The sequence below is a fragment of the Phaseolus vulgaris genome, chromosome 2 (genome assembly GCF_000499845.2).
Source record: "Phaseolus vulgaris cultivar G19833 chromosome 2, P. vulgaris v2.0, whole genome shotgun sequence".
Classification (NCBI taxonomy): domain Eukaryota; kingdom Viridiplantae; phylum Streptophyta; class Magnoliopsida; order Fabales; family Fabaceae; genus Phaseolus; species Phaseolus vulgaris.
In genome coordinates, this window is record NC_023758.2 from 45,774,051 (window position 1) to 45,801,409 (window position 27,359).

At 34.3% G+C, this 27,359-nt stretch overlaps 3 protein-coding genes and 1 non-coding gene across 5 annotated transcripts; 1 reads left to right on the top strand and 3 right to left on the bottom strand.

Moving 5' to 3' along the window:
* The first annotated feature begins 1,368 nt into the window (after nt 1–1,368).
* On the top strand, nt 1,369–12,684 carry LOC137812628 (serine/threonine-protein kinase BSK7-like). 2 transcript variants are annotated; one of them, XM_068614749.1, is made up of 12 exons: nt 1,369–1,506; nt 1,710–1,775; nt 2,190–2,279; nt 2,361–2,584; nt 4,825–4,960; nt 5,268–5,401; nt 5,997–6,102; nt 6,967–7,052; nt 7,945–8,133; nt 9,604–9,756; nt 10,823–10,936; nt 11,981–12,684. In XM_068614749.1, the coding sequence occupies exons 3-12, from the start codon at nt 2,192–2,194 to the stop codon at nt 12,221–12,223; spliced, it is 1,473 nt and encodes a 490-aa protein (XP_068470850.1). In that variant the 5' UTR covers nt 1,369–1,506; nt 1,710–1,775; nt 2,190–2,191; the 3' UTR covers nt 12,224–12,684. The 2 variants fall into 2 exon arrangements, with proteins under 2 accessions (XP_068470850.1, XP_068470851.1); XM_068614750.1 differs by having other exon boundaries at nt 1,383–1,506; nt 1,718–1,775.
* A 194-nt stretch (nt 12,685–12,878) lies between these two features.
* TRNAC-GCA (transfer RNA cysteine (anticodon GCA)) lies at nt 12,879–12,950 on the bottom strand. Its single transcript has one exon. It is a non-coding gene; the product is annotated as a tRNA-Cys (tRNA).
* A 282-nt stretch (nt 12,951–13,232) lies between these two features.
* On the bottom strand, nt 13,233–15,894 carry LOC137812629 (tubulin beta-1 chain). The gene is made up of 3 exons (XM_068614751.1): nt 15,227–15,894; nt 14,485–14,754; nt 13,233–14,167 (listed from the first exon to the last, which is right to left on the bottom strand). Exons 1-3 carry the CDS (start codon nt 15,618–15,620, stop codon nt 13,491–13,493), a joined length of 1,341 nt encoding a protein of 446 aa, XP_068470852.1. The 5' UTR covers nt 15,621–15,894; the 3' UTR covers nt 13,233–13,490.
* Nucleotides 15,895–18,286: 2,392 nt separating this feature from the next.
* On the bottom strand, nt 18,287–26,900 carry LOC137812630 (glutamate--cysteine ligase, chloroplastic-like). Its single transcript, XM_068614753.1, has 15 exons — nt 26,241–26,900; nt 24,985–25,135; nt 24,748–24,855; nt 24,424–24,516; nt 23,084–23,167; nt 22,875–22,943; nt 22,714–22,784; nt 22,559–22,627; nt 21,300–21,393; nt 21,086–21,175; nt 20,901–20,981; nt 19,627–19,719; nt 18,997–19,077; nt 18,847–18,916; nt 18,287–18,590 (listed from the first exon to the last, which is right to left on the bottom strand). Exons 1-15 carry the CDS (start codon nt 26,522–26,524, stop codon nt 18,502–18,504), a joined length of 1,527 nt encoding a protein of 508 aa, XP_068470854.1. The 5' UTR covers nt 26,525–26,900; the 3' UTR covers nt 18,287–18,501.
* Between the last annotated feature and the right edge of the window lie 459 nt (nt 26,901–27,359).

Genomic DNA, 27,359 nt, shown 5'->3' on the forward strand with positions numbered 1-27,359 from the left:
TGTGTCTTACATATTTAGTATACATTGTCATGGTTGTTTATCTCCTTTATCCTTCTCTCATAAAGAACAAACATTATTTTTCATATAGTCACTTTTGACTTTTCCAATTGTTCTATAATTATCACTTATGACTTGCAATAGAAGAATTATTATAAGATTTTAAGGATAACTTGACGAAAGACATATAATTTGTTGTATGATAAATTAAGTAAAAATTATAGTAAAATTTTACGCCTTTTTATAGTAAAATAACACTTAACTTATTATGATTCACAATACTATAAACATGTTTTCTTTATACTAACATCATTATTTTAAGTTGTGTCAAAACCTTTAAAACAAATACTCGTATCAATATTTCAATGATTATACAAAAGAGTTTATTAAGTTTGGATATTATTTTTGTCTTATTATAATTTTGTTTTATATCTTGTATATTCTTTTTCATGACCTTCCCAAGAACATCATCAACAACTTGTGAAAATAAGATAATCCAATAACATAATATGAATTTTTGAGAGAGACACTTTTGTAAATTTTCTTAATATTTGATATATGACATTTTCTTTAAAAAATAGAATTCAATTAAAAACATTAAAAATACAATCAAAATAAATCATCACAAAAATATCGCAAAAACATTATTAAAAAATATTTAATATTTATCTTGTCCAAATATTCCCAATGTTTAAAATCTACATATTTATTTATTTATTTAGTGTTATATTTATTTTGTTGACAGAATATGTAATAGTGATAAAAAAAATATACTTAATCCAATTTTTTTGTTAGGCATGAAAGCACTGAACGATGATGACTAAATGTATAAATAATTTAAGTTACCGATCGAAAGTTCATGACTTAGTCCATATTTCATGATTATATATTTTTTTAAAGGATCAAATTCATTAACCTCGATTTAAATGTATACATTTTAGTACGTTTTAAAATATTTTGTTAACTTATTTAAAAACAATTATAAAACAAGTTTTGAGACGAAATGATACAAATTTAATCACTTATTTCATCTCATATTTGTCGTTTTAGTTTTTACGTCCACAAGTACAAATTATCTGTTTTGGTTTATATTTTTTAATTTATTATAATTCTTGCCTATGTTTTTATTTTTTAATTTGAAAAATTTAAATAACATAAATTATGAAGAATTAAAGCAGATACGTAAAGCCTAAAAACACAGATAATTTTGGAGTAAAAAAAACTAATGAAACCCATTTGCATCAGAATCTGTGGGTGAAGTTAGATTAACGACAAAAAAGTAGTAATTGATTAACGTAGTTGGTGATTCTTAAGTTTGATTAATGAGGTTTTGACTTAACCTATTTAATTGTTTTATTAACGAGGGTATTTATTATAGAGAATACAAATAATATTAAGACAGAGTATATACATATATAAGGTGTGAAAGATGAGAAGTAGCAACCGAAGTCCTTTCACTTTCCCTGTCTTTCATAGTTTTGACTGTTTGGAATCCCTGCGCTTGCTGAGGTGCTTCGTCAATGCTTCTTATCGCTTTTTCTTCTTCCATTCCTCTTCATGCTTCTTTCTGATCTCTGATTTTGCAAAAAAAATATTCTTTGCTCCATTGCTTCGTGCCTTAATTTCATGTTCTTCTAATGCATTTTTAGTTTTTCTACGAAAATAAATGTTTTGGAGCTCATCTTTTGGCTGATTTGATTGCTTTCCGTTAGAAATTCAGGGAGGCACCATTAAAGTGGATTGACCCAGCACTGCTCTGATTTGCTGCTGACAGAAAGGTTTGGTTTTTTATTCGTATATGCGTTTTTGTTATGCTTGTTTTTTGATATTTTCCTTATTGGGTAGTTTCTGTCCTTTTTTCATTGTTAACTCTTATTGGGTTCTCCCAACCGAGCTCAGCATGGTCCCCAGGTGACATTCAATTGTGAATTTGTTATGAGCTCTGTACAGAAACTGCTTGTTGTGGTGGGTTTTGTTTTCTTAATTTAAAAGGGGTTTCGAGTGTTGAATTTTTTTTTTTCCAATTTTGGGTGAAGGCCGACCAAACTTCTTATAACGTAGTTTTGTGAATGATACGGTATGTAGTTGAAGATGGTGTTTGGTTCAGAGGTTATTACGATTTTAAGCTAAAAGGGGCTTTTGGTTAAATTGGAAAGTGTCTTGACTAACTGGAATTTTCCATTGAGTTACAGGGATGGGTTGTGAATTTTCTAAGTACACAACATGCTGCATGGGTACAGAGGAGGATGGTCATCCGGTTCCTGAGGACCAGGTTGAGGGTGGTAAGTGTTTCAATGTGCCTAGTTCCTGTTCTTAATGCTCTGAGAGTAATTGCTGTTTCTGTGTTTATATTTCTTGTTCAGAAAACGAAGACAATATTGTTGAGAGCATTGACTTGCCACGGTTTCATGAATTCACCATTGATCAGCTTAGGAGGGCTACATCCGGATTTGCTGTTGAAAATATAGTTTCTGAGCATGGAGAAAAAGCTCCAAATGTGGTCTATAAAGGGAAACTTGATAATCAGATGCGAATTGCCGTTAAACGGTTCAACAGAAATGCCTGGCCTGATGCGCAGCCATTTTTGGTAAGTACGCATCAATTTACATGTTACTTTAAATGTTTATTATAAGTACCAACTTTCTTGTATGTTTATTCCTTTTTCAGTGATGCAATTCTCTGGTTGGTTTAACCAAACTTTTGTCATTTTTAACAACTGTGTCTGTTAATTTCTCTTTGTCTGTTTTGTCTCACTCGTTTCATCCTGCAAACAGAGTTCCTATGTGCTATGGGGATTGGGGGGATGACTGATTCATATTTTAGTTTGCCTTATGAAAGTGAACTCAAGTCTAACTCAACTTCACAAATGAGTTTGGTAAGGTGAAGTTTGTACCCACTAGTCAATGTGGGATCTCAAACACCCCCCTCACGTTAAGGACATCAAGCATGGGAATAGAAGGGACCCCGATAGCGGGTGACACGATAAATTCAATAAACTTGATTATGATAGACTCTAAATGACTTTTATACGATTTAAAAAAAGTAAAATTTAAGTCTAACTTAACCTCAAAAAATTGACTTAGTAAGGTGAGGTTTGCTGTATATATTATAATTTGGCCATATCTGCAGTCGATGTGAGATCTAGGGATATGGTCAAATTATAGTATATAAGTGCGTTCAAACCTCACATTATTAAGTTGGTTTTATGAGGTTGAGTTAGACTTAAAATTCATTTTCATAATATGATATAAGAGCTAATGAAAGATTATCATATCAAATTTTTTTCAGCATATTTTATCACGCGCTATGTTGCTCTCCTCTATTCCCATGCTTGATGTCTTCGGCATGAGGGAGAGTGTTGAAAATTCCACATTATAACTAGAAATATAACTTAATTATAATATATAAGTGGATACAAACCTCATCTTACTAAGTCAGTTTTGTGAGGTTTAGTTAGACCGAGATTCCACTTTCTTAAGAGTTTGTTTTGTGCACATGTGTGTGTTATTTTCGTGCATTAGCTTCAGTTTTTGTGGTTCTAACATTGTGTAGATGTTTAGCTTTACATGGTCATTATAAACACCAACTTTCTTGTATGTTTTTGTTTTTTAGAGTTCTGATTCTCCAGTTGGTTTTACAGAACTTCAGTCATTTCTAATTGCTGAATCCATTATTATGTTGCTTCATGCATGTGTCTTTTAATTTCTTTTTGTCAGTTTTTACCTCCCTTTTTTCCTACTGCAGACAGAGATTCTATGGGCTATGGGGGTTGGGGGAATGGCTGATTCATGAAAAAGTTTGTTTTATACACGTGTCTCTTGTTTTTGTGCATTAGCATTTCGTTACCTAGGATGAATAAATATAATACAGTCCAATTTAAGTGTGTTTTTAAGTTGTTTAATTGATGTACTGTCAAATAGTTTCAATTGGTCAACCTGGTCAGCTGTCGATCAATCTTTGTTGAACATGCATGTGCCAATTCCTTCTAGATTTGTTATTTTAAATATTCGTTTTAAGTATAAGTTAAAGGTTTTTTTTTTGTGCTTTTACATTTATTAATGCTGCAATCTGGTTGGTTTATCCTTCTTTCTTTTTTCCACTTTTAACTGCTGAATTAATTATTACTCTGGCTGGTGCACATTTTTCTTTTATTTATTTATGTTGGTTTTACCTCGTTCTTGTCCCATTGAGGACACAGAGGTCCTATTGTGGTTAGGGGTTCAGTGGAATCACATCATGAATTAGTTTGTGTTATAGATGCTACTGTTTTTCTACCCTCAACTGCATTTCTTTGCCTAGGATAAATATATGTAAGATAGTCCATCTTAAAGGGATTACCTCATCTTAGTGTGCTTTACTGGTTTAATTGCTGTGAAATGGTTCAACAGATCAGCCTGGCCAGATGTCCCGCAGTTTGTGGCGAGCTTGCATCTGCCAATGCCGTAGATTTTTAATTTTAATATTCTACATTTCAATTATGTCCATCTGAGGGCACACAGAAATCTTAAGGGGATTGTTGAAACAACTTGATCAATTATTAGTATCGTTTTTTTTCAGACATGTGTGTTCCTTTATCTAAGATGGTCCAACATAAGCCTGTTATGCATGGCCTAGTGACATCTGATTCTTGTTTCTATTGAATATTTTCTCTTGCTGTGCAACATTTTCATATTTCATCCTTTTTACATGTAATGCCAGTTAAAAGTTATCCACTGTTTTCACAAATTCTTTTGCATGTGATTAGTGATGTGGTTTTCTTTGTTCACTTAAGCATGCTATTCAACATTCATTATTAGCTCATTAAAGAACCTTCGTTTCCCACTTCAGGAGGAGGCCAGGGCTGTTGGTCAACTGAGGAGCCAGCGATTGATAAATCTGCTAGGATGTTGTTGTGAAGGTGACGAGAGGTTACTTGTTGCAGAATATATGCCCAATGATACGTTGGCAAAACATTTATTCCATTGTAAGTGCATAATTGACAACTAATTCAATTTCCTGCATTTGCTTTTGGCATTTACTTGTTTGTGTTCTAAATAAAACTCTTATCAAGCCATTGACTGAAAGCATCCTCGAGTTATTAGGAATGTCCCCTTGTCACGTGATTCTTTAAAATCTGTTTTCCAGGAAGGCAATTCATTGTCATCACTCTTTTATTTGTTCAATTCTTCTTGGTGAACTGTAGCTGTGACTTTTTGTGGCCACTATTTCTTGCTCTTTTCTCTATATGGTTTGGTGATACTTTCTTAGCAAGTTTTTACACAATTTTTTAGGGGAAAATGAGCCCATGAGATGGGCAATGCGAATGAGAGTTGCATTATGCCTTGCCCAAGCTCTAGAGTACTGTACCAGCAATGGACGTGCACTATATCATGATCTAAATGCCTACAGAGTTCTTTATGATGACGTAAGTTTATTTCCTTCATCTGTACATGACCTTATTACCCAAGTTTAAGGTATTGTTAGATGGTGCTCACAGCACGCTGTATGTTAATTGTCTTCATCCTCAGGAAGTGCTGTCCAGCACACAATCTGCATAGTGTAATCCTGGAAAGCTTAATTACAGTTGAGAAAATGATATTCTATACACTTGCTTAAAAATTAATCAATATCATTTAATACTGACAACATTCCCCTTATCAAGTTACAAAGTTAATACTTATTTTGTTCTGGTCTTCAAATTTCATATTTCATACTCCGAATTAAGTTAAAATATTATTTCACAATAATTGGAAAAAGAAACATTGAACATGGTAAATTATATAACTATACAGTTTTTGTAGAATTTGATATTATATCATAAGTTTATTAGAACCAAGATATATAGTTGATCATTGTTCAATACTTCATTGTCTTAGAGTGGGTGGATAGTAAGTAGCTATTTACTGGATTAAAGGGGCAATGGTAGTGGGTCGAACAGTGGAAGCTACCCTATAAATTTGTGTTCTTAGCCTGAATAGTAAATGTTGACTATCTTTTTCTTTCCTCCACTTGTTATTCAGGACTACAATCCTAGACTTTCATGCTTCGGTTTGATGAAAAATAGCAGAGATGGAAAAAGTTATAGTACGAATTTGGCGTTTACTCCACCTGAATATCTAAGGACAGGTACCCCATTAAACAAGATAATATTTTTCATCACAAAATGATTGTTACTTGATCTTCTCTGTCTGTGATTGGAGATAAAACTTTAGTACCATGCTTATTAAGACTTTTTAGTTATGATAATTGACATTTTTTCTTTCATAACAGCTCATTCAGATATGATAATTGAGTTTAGGTCATCATTGCTTTCACCTTTATTTGGCTGTTACTTGTCTGTTCAATTTTTGTACGAAGCATTCATATGGCGTGTAAAAGTAGTTTCTCTCAATGAGCTCAAGTAATTAGTACCAATTGTGATAATATGATGATACCTCTACCAATTTTACTCCTGGACCTGAACTACTGTCTTTTTTTTATAAAAAGCTTTCATGTTAGGCAACCTCATATTTGTGTATGCATGATTCTGAACTACTGTCTTTATCATTAATGTTTTCTTATTCTCTGTCAAGAAGAATTCACAGGTTAAGAATATGTGAAACTTAGTCATATCAGGTCTTCTTCAAATTTTGTTTTTAGATCAATTTAATGCTTTCATGCCTCCCTTTATAAACTTTTAATTCAATTGCTGACTTATTTCTGTGGACATTCATCTTCACATTGTCGTCCTTGATATTTGAGCAAGTTTGGGGGAATTATTAGTGTCATGGCTAATTAACATGTTGATATATATTTTTTATTCTGTGATATATTTCAAACTGAATGTGCCTTGAGTGGATTATATAATTCTCATCTCCTGCAAATATAAAATCAAAATCAGTTTATACGATGTGATGGTTTAATTATTATACTCATTTTATATCATACTCAAGTAATAAATACAAGTATTTGATGGCATTGTGTTTGCCCTCCTATTCCCTGGTCATGCAGGCAGAGTTACTCCAGAGAGTGTAACTTACAGCTTTGGCACACTTTTGCTTGACCTTCTCAGTGGAAAGCATATTCCTCCAAGCCATGTAAGTTCTTTACTTGATAAAAAGTTATGCAAACCATACGTACTGTGGCCTGTGCTATAGTGTTGTCTATCTTAGTTGAGCTTTCTTTTGATCAATTTCTTCTTCCGCTTGTCCTAGCTAAAATTAAGGACCCCGTTGAGAATTTTAAATTGCACAATTTTTTGACTAACTTGAATATGGTGGTTTTTCTTTGAACAAGGACTAATGGTTTTGTATTGATCTAGATTTAGATTTTGTTGTGCATCTAACATTTAAAGTGTTTAATTACCAATTATTGTAAACTTTTTGAGAATTTGTGAAACAAAATCTCAAAATATTCACACTTCCTTTCATAATTTTTGCCGCTCATTGACCTGATTAGATTCAGGAACCCTGAGATGCTATCTGACTCTTGTTTATAAGGACAATTTTCAAATGATCTGGGGACTATAGAATTTTTCAATGACCAGGGGACAAAACATTTTTCAAATGTAGGGGACTATACAATTTTCAAATGATCACGAAACTGAATTTGTGCTTCCAAGTATGCCCTGTTGCTTAATGTTGTCTATCTTCTTTCTCTTCTTGAGCCTTTTCATTTAATTGATTTATTCTATCCTAGCTAAAATAAAGTAAGTAGTGCCCTGTTTGAGAATTTTAAATTATCTATTTGTTAAGACCAACATAAGGTTGTTTTGACTGTGAATGGTGGTTTTTATTGTCTTAAGTACTAAGTGTTCTATGTTGATTTTGATTTAATTTTTGTTGTGCATCTGAGATTTATTGTGTTTTTAGTTTGATTTACTTTAAAGAAAAAATCACTAATTTTTGTCAACTATTTTGGAAAAAAAAAAAAAATCCCCAAAAACTCACCTTCAAAACATACACACACTTAAGTTCATAATTTTTGCAGGCCCTTGACTTAATTAGAGACAAGAACCTTCAGATGCTATCAGACTCTTGCTTAGAAGGGGAGCTTACAAATGATGATGGGACTGAATTAGTGCGTCTAGCCTCACTATGTTTGCAATCTGAACCACGAGAGCGTCCTAGTCCAAAGTCACTGGTTGCTGCTCTAATACCTCTACAGAAGGATTCTGAGGTTAGCTGGTTTGAAAGTGGTTTAGAATAATTTACTGTCTGAGCACAAGGATAGCTGGACTTAATTTTAGATGAAGATAAACTATAGCAGAATGCTTGAAGACTGTTTTTCTAGGATTTTAATTTAGCTTTGACTGATGTTTCTTACTTTCTCTGCTAAATGTTATTATATAAAAGTTTATATATAAGGGTAACACGTGGTTTATATGTAACAGATAGCATAAACTTTGAGACTGATTTATATTTGCAAGGCATATCTGTCTTAGTAATAATATCCCGGTTCAAGTTCTGGATACAAACCTAATTGTTGACCCATGAACTGTAAATCTTACTGAATATTCAGTAATTCAATGAAAAATAGCTTGAAAAATTTGTTATAAAAGATGTATAGGGGTCAATATAGTAATTTTATATGAGAAAATGAAAAACGTCTTAACTATAAATCTCACAAAAAAAGATAAATTCTTAGTCCTTAATTTAGAAGTATGAAAAACGATGAAACAATGTGAAAAACCCAGAATATAAAATAGATAAAGAAAAAAAGTTTATTTTATTTCTTGATTGGAAATAACAGAACAGCGACTGAGGTTTCTTTTCCAAGAATCTCCCTTTCACAAAGAGTTTCCCCTTTCTATAATGGAGCTAAAGCCTGAATCTGAATTGATACAATTCAAATGTCCCTCCATCCTTATTCTCTCCTACTTATGTAGTTAATCCCCTGTATCTAACTAATACCACATGGCTAACTGTCCCTAATTTATTTTCCCTTCTTAACTAACAGTACAACCCACCCTAAAATTCAAGCTTGTCCTACAGGTTTAAATCTGAAAACTGGAAAATATATGAAGTGCTCTATAAGCAAAATATTGATAGCAATCAAGTAATCATTTATGTTATTCTGTGACCATTTAGACCTATGCTTCTGTACGAACCATATGAGAGAGAATGACTATGATTCCTCTTTGTATGCCCTAGGTGGAATGACCTATAACTTCCAGGTCATCCTGGACGCGATACTGTATAAAATGAGTGTCGGTGTAAAACTCCAGTTCAGAAACATGAAAATGTGGTAGTGGAATAACCAAATTGTATGCAATTAATAGTACTCGTTTAATCCCTTTTTATTTTACAGCTAGGTTTAAAAGACGCATGTTGTATTGCTGCTTTGAGCTTCTAAATCTAATTGTTACCCTAAAAAAAGAGCAGTTTGAAATACCTTAGAATGTGAAAATATGAGTTTTTCAACTTATAGTAACCGTATTTTGGAAGATGGATGCGGAACTTGAAAGGACAATCAGAGATTTGTATTGGTGATACAAAATTGTACCATCCATCCATTTATTGTGATTCATCCTGTCATATTGATCGCTTGTTGAAATGTATCAAATTGTGAGATTTGAATAGAATCATTAGACACTTGGGCCATATTTTTTATTGTTGGAATTGATAATTGATGTTTTTTCTTTTGTAGGTTCCTTCTCGCGTACTGATGGGTATACCAGATGGTACATCTACTTTCCCCCTTACACCTCTAGGAGAAGCTTGTCTACGAATGGATCTGACTGCTCTGCATGAGGTGATGGAGAAAATGGGGTATAAAGACGATGAGGGCGCAGCAACTGAGGTTTGTTTGATATCCAAATTGTAGAACCTGTTATAAATCATTTAAAGCCATTGGTTTTTCATTTTCATTCGCCTGTGTTTTGATTATGGAATATCAAGGATTAGTCGTGATCACAGTAACTGCCAGGCTCAAAAGAAAGTTATATGAACTTGCCATATATCCAGTTCTGCTTAATGGTGCTGAATGTTTGGTTTGAAAGAAACGAGAAAAATGTGAATGTAGCAAAAGTGAGAAGGTTAAAATGAATGTGTGGCTACACAAGAAGGATAGGATACCAGATATTAATGTGACAGATTGGAAAAAATATAACAAACTTGGTTAAGATGGTTGTGCAAAGAAGAGTACTAGAAGAAGCTAAATGGAAAATATAATGCATGGTTTTTATCGGTGTAAAAAGGGTAAGGAGCCTAAGAAGGACATTAGCAGAAATTGTTATGGTGAATAATGGGTTAGTTTGTTTAAATTTAAATTAAGTGTTTTTTAAATAATTCTTTATTTTTAAATAACTTCTTTAGGAAACAGATAAGATTTGCTTATTAAATTAGCTAAAAACTGCTTATTTTTAAACTAAACATGTTAGACAAAACATGAAAAGAAACATAAATCTGCTTGTTTGATTAAAAAACCATTTTTTTAAACAAACAAATCAACCCAATCTCTTTGAGAATTTGTTCTTTAATTGATACCGATGGTTTCTTGCAATCCATGTAGCCAACCAACCTCAAAGTGACACAAGGCTTTTGTTGTTGTTTGTTTTGATAGTGGTGTAAGTAACATTTGTCTTAGGAATTTGTTAGATCCTTTATTTGACATTTTAGTAGTTTAATCTTTAGTGGGAAAGGAAAGGGAATATTGTATGCTATAGTTGGTCTATCATATAAGACAACACAAGAAGAGTTAGTGCTTCAATATTTTGTTTGCACACCTAGTTAAATCATGTTGGTCTAATCTTGAATCTTTGACGTCTTTTCTTTTCACATTTCCATTGTATTGACTTGTTTTTCCATGTTGCTTGGCTGATTTTGTTGTCCACTGATTTTCTTTATGATATTTTCTTATCAAGCAGCTTTCGTTCCAAATGTGGACGAACCAGATGCAGGACACGTTGGACTCAAAGAAGAAAGGGGATGCTGCTTTTCGGCTTAAGGATTCTAAAACGGCAATTGATAGCTATACGCTGGTTAGTTTCACTTTTGGTCCTCCTGCTTTCTCAATTTCATGAATTTTCCTCTATATTTTTGTGAATTTGATCTCTCCTATTTTAATTGTGTTATTTTTAGGGATGTATAAGTTAGGTCAAAACAAATGTTTTTTTAGATTTAGTTTAGTCCGTAAAAGCTTGCGGACAAAGAGATCAGTCTTGGGTTGAAATAATTATCCAAAAAAAAAGAAAAATCTATTATTTTTCCTTTATTTCGTTAAGATAAAATATATACAAATAAAATTAACCAAATTAAAATTTATAAAATAAAATCTATCAAGTGAAATGAAATTCCTTTTTTCAATTGTTGGTTTACTTCTTTAACTTTTCTATTTAAAATGTTGCAGTTTCAAGTCCGACGGGAATCTGTGAGTTTAACGGATCATATCAATAAATTGACTGTAATTATGAGGTTTTAATAAAAGGTCCATTATCAGTGAGGTCCTAGTTATTTTGGTTTATCCAACTTAACACCCAATATCTAACAAAAATAATAATTTAGCAGTATAGTACAGAGTCACATCAAGATTATTGTGGTAATGTGTCATGGCATTAGAGTGTCACATCATCATTTTTGTTAAATGTTGAGTGTTAAGCTAACATATGAACCAAAATTGTATAATAGATAGTGGAGGGATAGATTAAGACAAAAGAATGGGTGTTGAACTTTGCAAGTTTGAGAGAGTAGAGGAATCAAAAGAGAAATTAAGCTTTGTATTAAATCACTTGGTGTCCCTTCCTGATAACAGGTCGGAATCAGTTTGAGATGTTAAATTCATTATATAAAACAATAATTTTCCTTTCTGAACCAGGAAAAAAGTGATACAATTCCAATATCAGAATGTTAAAATGTATATTTTACAATGTTGCAATATTTGATGGATACACAAAATAAAGACACGATGTGAATGATTTTGAAATATATTTTCATTATATGATTAGTTCTGTTCATTAATAGCTATATTCATAATATATATTGGACCAGTTATGGTGTGGCACTGATAGTTTTGTTTTGTAACACAGTTCATTGATGTTGGAACCATGGTTTCTCCAACGGTTTATGCACGTCGTAGTTTATGTTATCTTATGAGCAACATGGCTGATGAAGCACTTAATGATGCAATGCAAGCCCAAGTAATATCCCCCATTTGGTACATTGCGTTTTATTTACAAGCAGTTGCACTTTTAGCAATGGGCAAGGAGAATGATGCCCAAATGGCACTTAAAGAGGGTTCCTCACTTGAAATTAAAAAGAGCACAAATTAGTTGAGTTCTTTGGCCAAACCTTGGTTTGTTGCTGGTGAAGATAACTTACATAGAACAAGTGCTGGTTTCTCAATGTTACAGGGGGCCCCAGTTCCTTATCGGACAAATTGTATTGCATGGAATAGAGTGGTTTATTATACTTGTGCATGACTGGTTCATTGGTTGCCTAGAAGCATTCTTTTGCACAGACTACCAAAGATATTCTCTTTTTGTTGTTTAGTCAGCTATGTTAGTATAAAGATGATGGGAAGGAGAGTTGTGTTTGTAAAGGTAAGGATCACCTGTGAGTGTATGTGAGCATTTGTTGAGCAAACAGCAGATGCTGTTCTTGTGCTTGTAATTTAATGTACAGAACAATTGGTTATGGCTACCGTGTCAACATCAAATATGTTGTTTTTGTATGTTATGTTCATATTCATTTTGCATCTAATAAATTCTTTTAATGTTTTATTTTCTATAAATATGTTTCACAACCAATATTAGTACTTTTTCCAGAAGGGTTTGGATATTAACAAAGGGATGAAAATGAGATCAGATTTAAAGAAGTTGGAAATGTTGAGCCATGCAGAAGCAACTATTTTTGTTGAGCAACATTAACTGTTATGGAATCAGCAGCACTTGCTATGATTTAAAAAGGCAAAAATCAAATTTAAAAAGGGCCCAACCGGGTTCGAACCGGTGACCTCTTGATCTGCAGTCAAATGCTCTACCACTGAGCTATGGACCCAATTCGATATTCAAAATCACATTTTTAGAATATTAAATGTAAATTTCTATAATTTAGTACCTATATCGACATTGAATGAACAACTCCTGTTCCAATTCATACGAAATTCCCTTTAAATAATAATTAATTTGGGGTGTTAAATAATTTAGCGTGAATTTGAAAAAACTTAAGGAGTGATCCACTTTAAAGATTTTTCCCACCAATAATACAAGTGGTGACATGAATTATTGGCATGGAGAAAGTGATAAGGAGATGATAAAAGAGGTGAGAAGGAGAATAAAATAGAAAACAAAAACTATGAGACAGCATTAACATTGAGAATTAACAACAAAAAACAAAAGCGACAACAATTAAAGGCATTGTGAAAAAAAAAAAAAACAGCAAAGCAAAATCCTTAAAATTGCAGATAATGAACCCATAACTATACACATATGTAACACACCCTTTTGCATTTCATTACATGAATAAGGAGAAATTATTAGATAGTTGGAATCATATGTTTTCGACTAGTCCGATGTGGAACACTGTTACATGTGATTCTCATGCAACCAGGTCATCCTCTTCATCCTCATCAATCTCTCCCTCTTCCATGGCGGCGGCATCTTGATACTGCTGGTACTCAGCCACCAAGTCGTTCATGTTGCTCTCAGCCTCAGTGAACTCCATCTCATCCATGCCCTCCGCGGTGTACCAATGTAAGAAGGCCTTTTTCTTGAACATGACGGTGAACTGATCGGAGACGCGCCGGAACATCTCCTGGATGGAGGTGGAGTTGCCCATGAAGGTGGAGGACATGGAGAGGCCGGTGGGGGGAATGTCGCAGACGCTGGACTTCACGTTGTTGGGAATCCACTCAACGAAGTACGACGAGTTCTTGTTCTGCACGTTTATCATCTGCTGGTCCACCTCCTTCGTGCTCATCTTCCCGCGGAACATCGCCGACGCCGTCAGGTACCGCCCGTGCCGGGGGTCGGCGGCGCACATCATGTTGCGCGCGTCCCACATCTGCTGGGTCAGCTCCGGGATCGTCAGGGAGCGGTACTGCTGCGAGCCGCGTGAGGTTAGCGGCGCGAAACCCACCATGAAGAAGTGCAGCCGCGGGAAGGGGATGAGGTTCACGGCCAGCTTCCGGAGGTCGGAGTTCAGTTGGCCGGGGAAGCGGAGGCAGCACGTTACTCCGCTCATTGTTGTTGAGATCAAATGGTTCAGATCACCAACTGCATTCATTCATTCATTCATGTCACCTCACCAACATAAACATACATATCTCACATACATTACTCATTGCTTATTCGTGTATTTTGAACTGTTGAAGAGAAGCTTCCATCAGTCTACTATTACACTCTCATATGACTGATAATGAAAATGGTTTTTTTAAGCTAATCCAAATCAATCTCATGATGAGATGCTCTGGCGTTTTTCATTGGCTATTGTTCATTAAGGTGAATTTTCATGAGAATTTTACTTTATTGGAGATAACAAATGATGAGTGAAGAAGGTGTTAAAAGAGTGGGGTTGGAGTGACAGCACTTACAACTTGGATTTGTGAGCTTGAGTGTTCGGAAACAGATATCATAGAGTGCCTCATTGTCAAGGACCATGCATTCATCTGCATTCTCCACCAGTTGGTGAACAGAGAGAGTGGCATTGTAGGGTTCAACTACTGTGTCAGATACCTTAGGAGATGGGAACACTGAGAATGTCAACATCATCCTATCTGGATACTCTTCTCTGATCTTTGAGATAAGCAAGGTACCCATTCCAGACCCAGTTCCACCTCCCAGTGAGTGACAAATTTGAAACCCTGCAATCATCATCATCATCGAACAAACACTTTTCATATGCATAAAACCATAAACAAATCCACAGCTTCAAAGCTACAAAACTTATGTGAAATTCTCTCTTGCTTTTTTATTCTGTCAGAATCAGAGTTTCATAAATGTGAATGTTACATTTAAGAGTACCTTGTCAACCAAAAGTCTAATTTTGATTGAGGATCAGATCCAAACATACTTAGAAAATTAAAGTACACAATTTGCATATAGCTTTTAAGAGATTTTAGTGCCATCCTTATATCAGAATTAAAGACTTACTTCTGTGATCCCCGTAGTAAAACATTTTACTAAGGTGAAACTACTATTCTAATGTGATAAACATGAAAATTGTGTAAGGATCGGAATCTAGAGTTTGTCAGTGATAAAGGGCATGCCTGAGTTAATGAACATATAATTTATCAATTTACTAAGAACTTGAATTAACTAAGGAAGAAGTAGTACCCTGCAAGCAGTCACAGTTCTCAGCTTCTTTACGAACAACATCAAGAACAGAATCAATAAGCTCTGCTCCCTCGGTGTAATGCCCCTTGGCCCAGTTGTTTCCAGCTCCATTTTGACCAAACACAAAGTTATCAGGCCTGAAAATTTTCCCATAAGGACCAGATCGCAAGCTGTCCATGGTCCCCGGTTCAAGGTCCATAAGCACAGCTCGAGGAACATAGCGTCCTCCACTTGCTTCATTGTAGTAGACGTTAACCCTCTCAAGTTGAAGATGAGAGTCCCCTACGTAATTCCCAGAGGCATCTATCCCATGCTCATCACACATCACCTCCCAAAACTTGCCTCCAATTTGGTTGCCACATTGACCTGCTTGAACATGGAGGATTTCTCTCATATTGAAGAGGGTTGTTGAAACTGTAGTGGTGAACTGTTATTGATGTAGCAGAAGTTGAGAGGGGAAGAGGAAGGGTTGGTGGTTTTGTAGGGGCAAGGCAAAAGGGGTGATAAGATTTATAAAAAAATGGTACTTGCTTTTCTTAGTGTCAACATGAAGATAAAAATGAATGGAAGTTGAATTAATAGGTTCATGTGGGTTTGTTGGGAAGGGGCTGTGTCTTACTCCAAGTAGTGTAATGAGCTGGACGTGGAAAGGGACAAGAAGTTGCATTGCATGATTGTTGTTGTGTTATGGCCTTATGCTAGCTAAGCAAAATATCTGAATTATCACTTCTTCCTACCACTTCATATCCCATCTGTCAATTACTATTTCCAATAATTCTCCATTCCTGGTTTTCTCACCATCCTTTTCCTCTCTCATTTCACAACTAATTTTCACCTCCTTTGCTACATAAACATTCGAGTATGATATGCTGAAAACTCTGGACCAAACTGAAATGGATCAATTTTAGAATTACATTTCTAAACCAGTATTTTTCACTTTTAAATTGGTATCTTTCACTATGAAATTTTCAAAGTAACATCTTCTGAACTTTAACCTGTAGCTTTGTTGTAGTCTTATCACAGAGTACAGAGGAGATACACCAGACATGGTTAAGTTAAACTAAGTTTAATGGTCTCTCCATCATGAAATATGATCAAGTATATTGTAGTCTCCATTATTTTTATTCTTATGTAACATGTAATTGATTTTTAATTTATGATAATATGTAATATTCAATCACATGTCATGCAGAGACTTCTAGACGTGTTTTTGTAGTTGCAGGTGGCCCTTAACATTTTATTAGCTTTAAATGTTTTAGTATACATAAATTAGTACTTACTTTTTTTTTTTGCAAGATTTAGTTTTATAAGAAAATTCCAAGTGTTATTTATCTTTAGTTTTGATTAAAATATTTTATATCTATTTTATAATCTTTGTTGTGAAGATAGATATCAACTTTTTAAAAGACAAATGCTCTGTATTCTTTTTATAATGTTTAATTGTGAAAAAATTATACTTTCCTATTTTTAGAAGAAAAAAAACTAGTTAAGTACCATTTATTTCTTTTTTTAATATTATTTTTAGACATGCTAATAAATGTTATTGGAGAAATGTTAAGAAATGCCATCTCTTTCTATCATTATTCTCCCCCATATTGTTAGAACATAATTAAGAGAATTTTTTTAGTGAAATTTTGTTGAAATCATGATTTCATATCATGCAATAATTTGGGAGTTTCACTTCTTGTTTACAAGCTTTTTTTTTATTAGGGTTTAAGTTCTCTTGTCGGTTATCCACTAAAAAATTAAAATGTGTATGTCATATAAATCCCTAAGCATCTTGACAGAGAATAGTTAGGTATTGGTGTGGGAATCCCTCAAAAATAATAATTATAAACAGCAAATATTTTCCATTCACTGTCATTCATTCATGGAATATCACCAGCTGTTGGAGAGATTGTTTACCCTTCTTTTTCGAATGAGAAACTGTAAATGAGAATCGTTAACGATTACATTAATTTGAACACTTAAGATTTTACTATAGTGTCTTAATGCGCAAGGTCAATAATAAAAATGATAATTTTATATATTAAAAATCTATGTCTTCATACGAGTTTATATTAAACATACTAAGTGGAGAAAATTTTGATTCGTAATTTAATGAAATAAGAGAGAAGGAAATGTGAAAGGAAAAGTTCTGAATGTATCATATCATCTCATACAGCTACCATACACAAAAGATTTAAGGTGGTTGCAAATTCAGCCAATTGCAACATATACTGTGAGTTTGTAGACTGAATTATCTCTGAAGAATATTTTAATAATAATTGTAGACTTAATCAATTTCTGTTATAATCAAATAGGTAAAACAATCTCTTTGTAATCATTGTTTTCGTATTTAAATTGATGATAAATAAAAAGCTACGATAAAAAAAAGTCTTGCTTTAAAAAAAACTTTGAAATAGAAATAATCTATTTTTCATTGACATTACTAAACGAAAGAACTTGAATGTAATACATTTTTCATCAGTGTGTGTTTTAATCTGTGAAAATAGATAAAATTAAAAAACAGTAGCATGAGAAAAGAGGTTTAAAGAGATAGAGTTGTGCTGTTGAATATATGGTTTTCAAGTGACAGGATGAAGCTAATAAGGTAGCCCATCAATTCTGATTTAATGAAATCAGGTTTCAGATGACAGATAGAATGTTCTATCCACAGAAATCACCAACCTCTACCTAGTCACCTCGTTCTCCAACTAGTTGTGTTTCAAGATATTCACGTTTAGAGTCAGAAAAGGATATTCTGTACTGTGTGTCCCATGCTAATGGCTAAACTACTGTTCATGAAAGGTATCATGATTTAGAAGTAAGAACTGCTTACGCAAGAGCATTCAATAAAGCTAAAACATCATTATGACTGATGACTGATGACTGATATCACTTGTTACAAAACAAAAAACATGGGAGTTAATATTTTGGTTTGTTAAGATATATCTTTCAATGGAGCATAGATTAGTCAAAGTTTAAACAATGTAGGAAAATAGTAAAAAAATAATTTAAAAAGCTGGTAATTGAATGAGTCTAAGCCTAAAGGAAAGAAAAATTAAAGGTTTTTGAATCTACCACAAACATTTGATCTATTGATGCTCTTGTTAAAATGAATATGCCGATGGATTTCCAAATTTTGACATGAATCAAATGTCAGCAAGATCAGATCGTGTTTCCAAGAAAGGTAATGAGAAACCTCAAGGCAAAAATTACAAATATATTATTTCCTATAACCAAAAGATTACATAATTAATCTTTTCCACTGACATTTGGAAGATAAGACACCCTTAATAAAGCAATTCCTCAAAGACATGATCTACGGATTGCTCCCACTTTCCATGATACAATTCCAGAAGCCTTTCAGCTGGAGTGACACCTGCCACCACAAAGATCATTAGTCAAAAACTAAACAAAACAGAAAAAACCTTTCATGAAAACAACAAAAAACAATGATGAAGTGCATGCATGCGAGCATGGCATAGTAAAGATAATCTATTTCACGATGTATAGGTCTATATAAAGAAAATTTATTTCAAGAAATAAAACTCGAGTCGCTATATCGAAAAGCAATCGAAAAATTGGCTTAAACCTGCATAATCACAGTACTATATACCCTACAAATAATACATTACCTGTTCTAACAACCTCGGCAACCTCATTCAAAAATCCCGATTCCTTGAAGCCTCTTCTCTCCAAGCCATCCTGTGGAGGCACCCCAATGTCTTTAGCGACATTGAAAACAGCAGCAATAACAAAAATAATCACACCTTTTAGGCTTTTACCTTTGCCAACTGTAGAACATCTTCAGCAACATGCTTTAGCAAACCGTCTCGGAATGGTGTTTTTAGACCAGTTACGGGAACCTGCCATAGACTCAAGTGGTTAGTATAGACAGAGTACGAAAATAGTCATTGCTGAAACATAAACTGTCCAATAGTAAGAATCAACCGTTGACCGTTGGGTTGACGTATATATCAATCCTCGAGAAGAAAATCTCTAGGCTTTGCAGTATATATGCGTTACCCCGTGTGTTTGTGTGTATGTGTGTGAGAGAGGGGAGGAGACTTAAATCAGAGTCCTCTGAAATTCAAGAACCTAATAGTAGAATTTTTAAAAAAGTAAAACAGCTCCCCTTTATCCATCTTTCCGGTTGCACCGATCATGAAATAACTTTGCAAGGATTCAAGGTCACTTTGACCAAATGATGAAGTCAAGATTTCGGTTCTCACTTATCCCCCTTTTCTAATTATATTTCAGCACAAGGGTTAGTCCACTCTTCCATCCCAGAGATATTTTGCATGAGAGAACACGTCCGAGATTAATAAAATATTTCTGGGACTGAACTTAATAACCCGTGCATTTGGGTTGAATAATAGCAATACAAATGAAAATAGTGGTACTAAGGATGCTACCTTATTCCGTAACATCTGTCTTTCTTCTGGGGTCCAATCAGCTGTTAAATCCAAAAGACTTTGTAGAGAAGCTTCATCGTACAATAACCCTACCTGACACAATCAGGAAAATTAGTTAGCTAGTTACTAAATTGTTATTGAAGCAGTTCATTAGATTAAGTGAAGAGCATACATGCAAAGATAAAGAGTTTGAGCAACTAAAAATATCTTAGAAAGGGGGATTGGGTATAATAAAATCCTACAAAAAAAATTTGTAAAGTGAAGATTATCCCCATTTATATACTGCATTTTGACAATATAAATAGATGATGTGGGATTTGGGTTTTTCCCAATACACTTCCTTAAGACTATTGGGCTTGATACAAAAAAAACATGGTGAGTGACCCTTTTAATGGATCTAGGATCGACTATAACACTGATGTGGGAATTCTGGACATACCAGAACAAGTACTGAGTGAGAGCCAATGATACTACCCTTTTCCCTTAACTCACCAAGACACATTTTAAAAACAAAATCATGACAAAGTCAAGTCCAAGCTTCAAAAGTGGATAATACTTCAAATATGGTTAGAATGTTGGCATCTCAGGCAGGGAGCCCAGACCCTCCATCCCCTTTTGACAAAAGAACTTGCTCATGTATACCAAAAGTCCTACATCACTTAGGAATCCCTGCATCCCCTTTTGACAAAAGAACTTGCTCATGTATACCAAAAGTCCTACATCACTTAGGGATCGATAGCAAAGGTAATTTAAATAAAATACATGACAATAAACTTGTTAGGTTTCATCTTAAAACCAATTGGAATTAAGTTAAATTTCCCAACATAACCCCAAGGATTGAGATAGACGACCAGAGACATTCCTGATACTCCCCCTCCACCTCCACAGAGGTGTGCCAAGCCTACCAAGATAGCTTACTTGCCACGATAGATTATAGGCTTTCATACCATTTTAGTTTTCACCTCAAAACCAATTGTCATTGAGTAATGTTGTCCAAATGTACAAGCAATACTCCAAGAATTGAGACAGTAGATGTGTAACTTCCTCAACAAAAATTTCAAAAATTATTATTAAAAACATTACTTCTTTAAAAACATAGCACCTCCATGAACAAGCTAAATGCTAAGTTACAACCCCAACTTCGACATGCTAGTGTTTGCACTATACGGTACCATTTTTTATGTGAGTTGTGGACAAGTAATACAATGAACTTCCAAATGTCAAAGGCTAAGTGACTACAAACATAATGAACAACTAGTAAAAAGGCCACTCACCCAAAGTGCTGGTAATGCACATAACCTTCTCCAAGGCCCTCCATCAGCACCTCTCATCTCCAAATACCTCTTCAGCCTGACCTGGAAAGAAAAATGGTTTGTAATAACACAACTAGGAAAATGCAGCAAATCATTTGAAAAGAAATATTTTTGCCAACTAAAATGTCAAACCAACAGAAACTAACCTCAGGAAATATAGTTGTCAAGTGATTTTCCCAATCATTGAGAGTTGGTAATTCACCAGGAATACAAGGAAGTCTTCCAGCCAAGAAGTCCTGCAATAAAAAAAATCAATTCTTTACATGCACTGCGCTTAAGGAAAGCAAGTTTTGCAATAATGAATGGCAGATCTACAATAAATAGCCTTAAATTACAATAATATTAAGGATAGATGGGAACCCTGAAGGTCTTTCCAGTACAATCGATATATCTATGTTTCCGGTAGACAAAATACATAGGAACGTCAAGAGCATAATCAACATACTGCTCAAACCTGCAATTAGAAAATTGGAGAAAAACAATTAACCAAATCATTGCACATAATTGATAAAACTGTAAGGAAAAGTAATTCAGAATGTTAGATGAGATGACGCAATACAACAATTATCATAGCTCAAATAACTATTACAGAAAATAATAATGATGTTTGCTAAAGATAAATCCAGCATTGTTGGAAATATTAATAGTTAATGCACTCAAAAAATAGTATCGTCATGTATCAACTGATAATATGCATTTATAATTCATGGGTATTGGTCCCTAGGGAGTAGCACTCAATTAATAATAGCCTGGGAACCAATCTCCATTAAGTCTATCAATAGTCTATATATGTAGAAGATATGGAAACTATGTACTACATTGTTTTGAATAATAAAGGATTTCTGATCTCTAAATTCTATCTGAAATATTCTGTTCTATCTTACTCAAAAAAAATAAAATTATCAGCATCTTACCCAAAATATACCCATCTAAATTCATCAAACACCAGTAAAACAACAAATTATGTTCTATGCGTACTGAGTTATTTCTTCATATTCTTTAGTCTTGATGTAGTCATCATGGTAGTCCTTTTTCTTATAAGAAAAAATAAACAGTAGTGCTTGAATTTTTTTTAAGCACATTATTCAGTTTATTAACCCCTTGAAATTTGGTCAAACCATGAGTAAAAAAAAAGTCATAGAAGAAAATAATAATAAAGAAATAAAACATGAACATGGAGAGTCCAAACATCAAGGAATAAGATGGATGATGTGTATATAATGGTACGAGAAAGACTCCAGAGGCAAAAGTGTAAAAAATTCAGTGTATCATACTTAAGTAGAACAGTGGCACACAATTTCATCACACCCAAACTCTCCTTTAATATCTGGTCAACAGTAGTTTTAGGGAAATAACCAATAAATATCTTAACTCTTCATATCTTCATGGCATCAGAATCTTAGATCTCAAAAGTTGAAATGCCCCTAACCATTTAATGAAGATATTTCCCAATACATGTATTTTGTAAGTCAATAAGAAGGACAACAGAATCAGCAAAAGGATAAAAAGTTCCATTTTCAATGCCTCCTTTAAAATCACAATGAATGAAGCCTAGACTCAGAAGGCTTCAAAATAACAGTTTAAGTCTTAATTCTTCATAATTCAGAAAAATCTCTTACCCAAAAGAATCATCAAAGACAAAAGGCAGCATGCCTGTGCGGTCCTTATCAGTATCGGTCCAAATATGGCTGTTCCAATCATACGACAAAATGGATAAGGAACCTTTAGAATGCAAAGTGTGAAAGGAAATGACTGCATGAGAACTTCTACGTACCTTCTCATACTGACAAAACCATTCGGCTTTCCCTCTTTAAAAGGTGAATTCGCAAAAAGAGCTGTTGCTATCTGTCATAAAGATAACACTGATTACACCACACAGCATTGAACAAACTCCCTAACAAAAGAAAAGTTTTAAAAAATGTTAACATTTCTTACAGGCTGTAAGGCAAGGCCAGCACGAAATTTCCTGATCATGTCTGCTTCTGAACTAAAGTCCAGATTGACCTATAAAATTAAAAGCAAAAATATATTACTATCCAGTATCAGAGAAGCTTATATTGTGTCAAAAGATACTGTTTTCACCACATTTAAATTAGGAAGGATGGCTTTGTTAAAAGCCAGCTTGCAAATCATTGCATCTATACCTGTACAGTGCATGTCCTGAACATCATGTCAAGCCCCAGAGAACCAACTTTAGGCATGTAATTCCTCATAATATCATATCTTCCCTGTGGCAACACATGGTCAGAAAGCAGGTAATTGAACCACCAAAGGTCAAGAATGAACTGTCTCGTTTTCAGTTACTACAAAGAATAGGAACTGCTGACAGAACTCCCCATATAATAAAGAAATTATAAAAAAAAAACACCAACAAAGACATGATCTTTGGTATAACAATATTTCTGGTGTAGAAGTACTAATGGTTACATTAGTAAATCTACAGTTTAACCTAAGTACATCAATAAAAATAGAAAAAACAGAAATTTGTAATTTTCAGTCGAAAGCAACTACAGTGAAATAAACGGATAAAGGTAGCTCATGTTAACGCGTTTCCAACATTGTGACTTAGCATAGAGGAAATATTTACTAGTATTGATTGCAAAATCCAACAAGCCTTTGACTTACTAAAAGCAACCTAAAAGAAGGATATATGTTCATTCAATCTACAAATTAATCTACCAATCCTTGTGTTGTGTTCTGTGGACCAAGTATAAGCAGTATACACTAGTAAAATCCAAATTCCATATGTCATTCATGGCTGGACTCGAGTCCAGCAAACAAATGTTTGCTGCAATAGTCTTTAATCATTATAGTTAATAATGGTAAAAGAAAATCAGAAAAATGAGAAAAAAAGGTGACAATAACTTAAAAAAACAGAAGAAAAGCAAGAATAAGAGATACGAAATTTAAAAAAAAATGAAAGATGAGATTTAACTATGGTGGTTGCCATAGTTTGGGTTGTCGGAGTTAGAACTGCCAGCAGATGGTACAGGGAGAATAGCTACAATCGGCCAAGGAGAGAGTAGGAGAAGATAAAACGCAGAAGAATGAAGAAAGGTTTTAAAAACCTTATTTGAAACTATTCACAAAACAATTTGACTAAAAAAGGTCCAAATCCATCAAGAAAGCGACAAAACGTGAAATGGCAGAATGCAGCACAAAGAAGGAGGCAAGTGGCAGTGGGCGTCAAAACTTCCACACAAATCCTTTAGGGCCCTATCTCGTAACTGCTATTTAACAACTATGATAGCTAGTGAATAGGTATGACTGAAATTGGACAGCTATTTAATCCTGAAATGAGGAAACCCAACCGAATTCCTGAAAAGACGACTAAAATGAAATGACGTCATCCTTTTATTAGACTGGCTAGTAATAACTGATGCAGTCAGCAAGTGACGTCTGAGGAAGATTTTAAGCTTATAGATATCAGTAAGTGTTCAACATTTCAAGCACATAAAAAAAGGGATAGAAAGAAAAATACTACCTTTGGCATTACAGGTATGTCTTCAATTCCCCACTTTGGTTGGAAACCAATTCCCAAAAATCCAATTCCCATTTCCTCAGCAACAGCTTTAACCTATAAACACAAGTATATGAAAATAATTACAGATCTGAAGGAAATTGGATCACTCATCAGATAACAGAAACATCAAACACAACAAACTAGTATTAAATTTAGCTGTCTATTACGTCACAACTTACAATGATAAGTTAAATGACTTATCTGAAGAAAATATGATTCTATGGAAAATTACAATTTTCTCTTTCTAACAGCAAAACAACTGATCTTCTAACAATTGTGGCTTACCTGATAAAGGTGTGAATTAACTTCAGCACAAGTCTGGTGCAAGGTTTCAAGAGGGGCTCCACTAAGTTCAAACTGACCACCAGGCTCCAATGATATGCTCTGCTTCCCCTGGTTCACATAAAGTGCAAAAAAACTTCAAATCTTCATCAGTAACAATGCATGCAATTTAAACAAATGAATTAAATTGTAATTGTCAAAGAAATGCTTCACATCCTTGTTCATTCAAATTTAACTTACCTGTTTGAGTCCAATAATTTTATCACCTTCCATTATTTTATCCCAGTCAAATCTCTCGGCAATTCCATTCAGCAATTCTGCTATTTGCTCGTACTTCATAGGACGCAAGCTTCCAAACTCAAAACCAAACTTCTCGTGTTCAGTACCTATTCTGCAAGACCACATGAATAAAATTAACCACCTATAGACATACAAAGTAGTTACCAACATCAGAGACAGCTCAAGTTTTAAACCTTCAAAAAAACTAGTGAGGTGCTATATAAACTTAACTAAAAACACAAACTCAAACAAGGAAACAAAATATAAAGATAAAGGTCTCCTCGTGAAAAACAAACACGAGATCAAAGGAAAATGTTTTTCCTCTGTCCACTTTTACCCATCACTTTAGAACTATTATTTCCTGCTACTTTATATGTTTCTTCAAACAAAAAAACTGAGTGTTTGAGCATATGCCCACAATGAGCATTACTACAGTGTGGCTGACTATTTGAGCATTGCTACAGTGCGGATAACTGCTTCAGCAGCTAAAGCATTTTGATTTTTTTTTTCCTTTCATTTATAATTGTCTAAACCAAGGGTTTTAAATGATGGTTGTGATTATGGTTTTGGTTGCAGTTTTATCGTGATCCTTGATTACAGACAAGTGTGGCTGTTAGAGGCAATGGCAGTGGCTGGACCGCAAAAACCTCGAAGTTAAAGCTGCAATTACAGTCACAGATAGTTCTTATTGAAATGAAACACATACTCTTCGTTGCACACGTATTCGATCGACACCAAAACTTGGGGGACCAGCAATAGTCTCATTAATGCAAACGGAAATGGAAAATGAATGCAGGACCAAAAAACAAAACTTATTACATTCGAACCATAAACCAATTCAGCGCAATGGTATCATTCTACAAAGGAGACTAATTAATAACCATCTCAAATATTCTACAACAGCTTCAAAGTGAAAAAAAAAAGTCTCCTGGCCCAGAGGTTGTAACATGGTACACCCAGGATCGATTACTTCAGTGTTGGATTTTTGCATGTTAGAATAATGCTAGAGCAGTGAAAGCACGACACAAATCAGTTCTTGGTTAGCTTTAATGCGTGGTGGACCATGTCGAAAGTAGAAAAGTGATAAAAACGGAGGGAAGGAGCATGATTAATAATAATCCAAAAGCAAACATGAAAACAGAAAGAAGCACATCAAAACAATTATATAGCAAAACAAGTGTTAAAGAGAGGCGAAAGGCGAAACGTGAAAAGGACACCTCCATTTCTCCCTGGGCTTGCAACCCGAGGCGAGATAATCAACAAGATCCTGCTTGGTGAGTGGGTCAGTGGCAACTACAGCGTCTTCAGTGGGAGGGCTCGCAGCAACAATCACTCTACCGCCACGTGTGACAATCCTCTGCGTGGGAGAAAGCTTCTTAGCAGAATCCCAGTTAGAGCATGAGAAAGTGTTGGGAGCAGAGGCTTTGGTTTGCCCATCGAAGTGGCGTCGCGGTAAGTGGCGGTGCGTGTAGGCGGTGGTAGTTCGCCCGAGGACTGCCATGGCGGTGGCCTGAAGGAGCGAAAGGCAGAGGAATGATAGAAATCGAAGGAGCGAAGAGAGAGAGAAAAGGGTATTAGGGTTGAAGAATTGGCGGTGAGTGGGAGAAGGAGAAGAGGAGAAGAGTGAGCGGAGGAGGGTGTTTGTCTGGTTCACTCGGTGGGACACAGCTTAGAGAAGCTTAGCTTCGTAGCTATCTCTTCTCTTGGAATCAAAATGGAAGCAATTTATTACCTCTGCTTCGGGAAAATAATATGCACTATAATCTCTAAAATATTCATTCAAATTTTTAAAATATTAATTATTTCCCCTTTTTAATCAAATTAAACTACGGTTATTTTAGGATAATTAAAGAATTATATAGTGCAGACAAAAGACTAATACTGATATTAGAGGGCGGGAATTTATAAGTGAATTATGAGAGAAGAAAACAGGGTTCTGAGCTATTATTATTATTATTATCATTATTATTATTATTATTATTATTATTATTATTATTATATAGTTATAAAGTTTATTCTATGATTCGATGATGTGGACAATAAAGTAGTGAACCACAATCTCTTCCATCCATGCTAAATCATTCTTATTCTCCCCATTTAAACACGTATCTTTTCCTTTTTTATTTTCAATATATTCACTATAATTATTCTCCCTAAAATATAGAATTTTTAAAGCAAATTATCGATTTCTGAGTAAGTAAATTATACTCCTTCAAAAATAATAATAACTGAGGTTACGTTTTTGATTAGTTCTTCTTAATCTAGGGCACGTTTCAAGTCAACGACACTGAATAATAGAATGGGGGGTTTAACGTGTGCACACACGCAAGCAAAAG

Coding starts and splice junctions, on each gene's coding strand:
- LOC137812628 (XM_068614749.1), top strand. CDS start 2,192: ATGGGTTGTGAATTTTCTAAGTACACAACATGCTGCATGGGTACAGAG. Junction 2,280..2,360: donor TGAGGACCAGGTTGAGGGTG/GTAAGTGTTTCA, acceptor TTTCTTGTTCAG/AAAACGAAGACAATATTGTT. Junction 2,585..4,824: donor CTGATGCGCAGCCATTTTTG/GTAAGTACGCAT, acceptor TTCCCACTTCAG/GAGGAGGCCAGGGCTGTTGG.
- LOC137812630 (XM_068614753.1), bottom strand. CDS start 26,524: ATGGCAGTCCTCGGGCGAACTACCACCGCCTACACGCACCGCCACTTA. Junction 25,136..26,240: donor AAGCCCAGGGAGAAATGGAG/GTGTCCTTTTCA, acceptor GTGGTCTTGCAG/AATAGGTACTGAACACGAGA. Junction 20,982..21,085: donor TGACAACTATATTTCCTGAG/GTTAGTTTCTGT, acceptor TTTTCTTTCCAG/GTCAGGCTGAAGAGGTATTT.
- LOC137812629 (XM_068614751.1), bottom strand. CDS start 15,620: ATGAGAGAAATCCTCCATGTTCAAGCAGGTCAATGTGGCAACCAAATT. Junction 14,755..15,226: donor GAACTGTGACTGCTTGCAGG/GTACTACTTCTT, acceptor TGATGATTGCAG/GGTTTCAAATTTGTCACTCA. Junction 14,168..14,484: donor CAAGCTCACAAATCCAAGTT/GTAAGTGCTGTC, acceptor GAATGAATGCAG/TTGGTGATCTGAACCATTTG.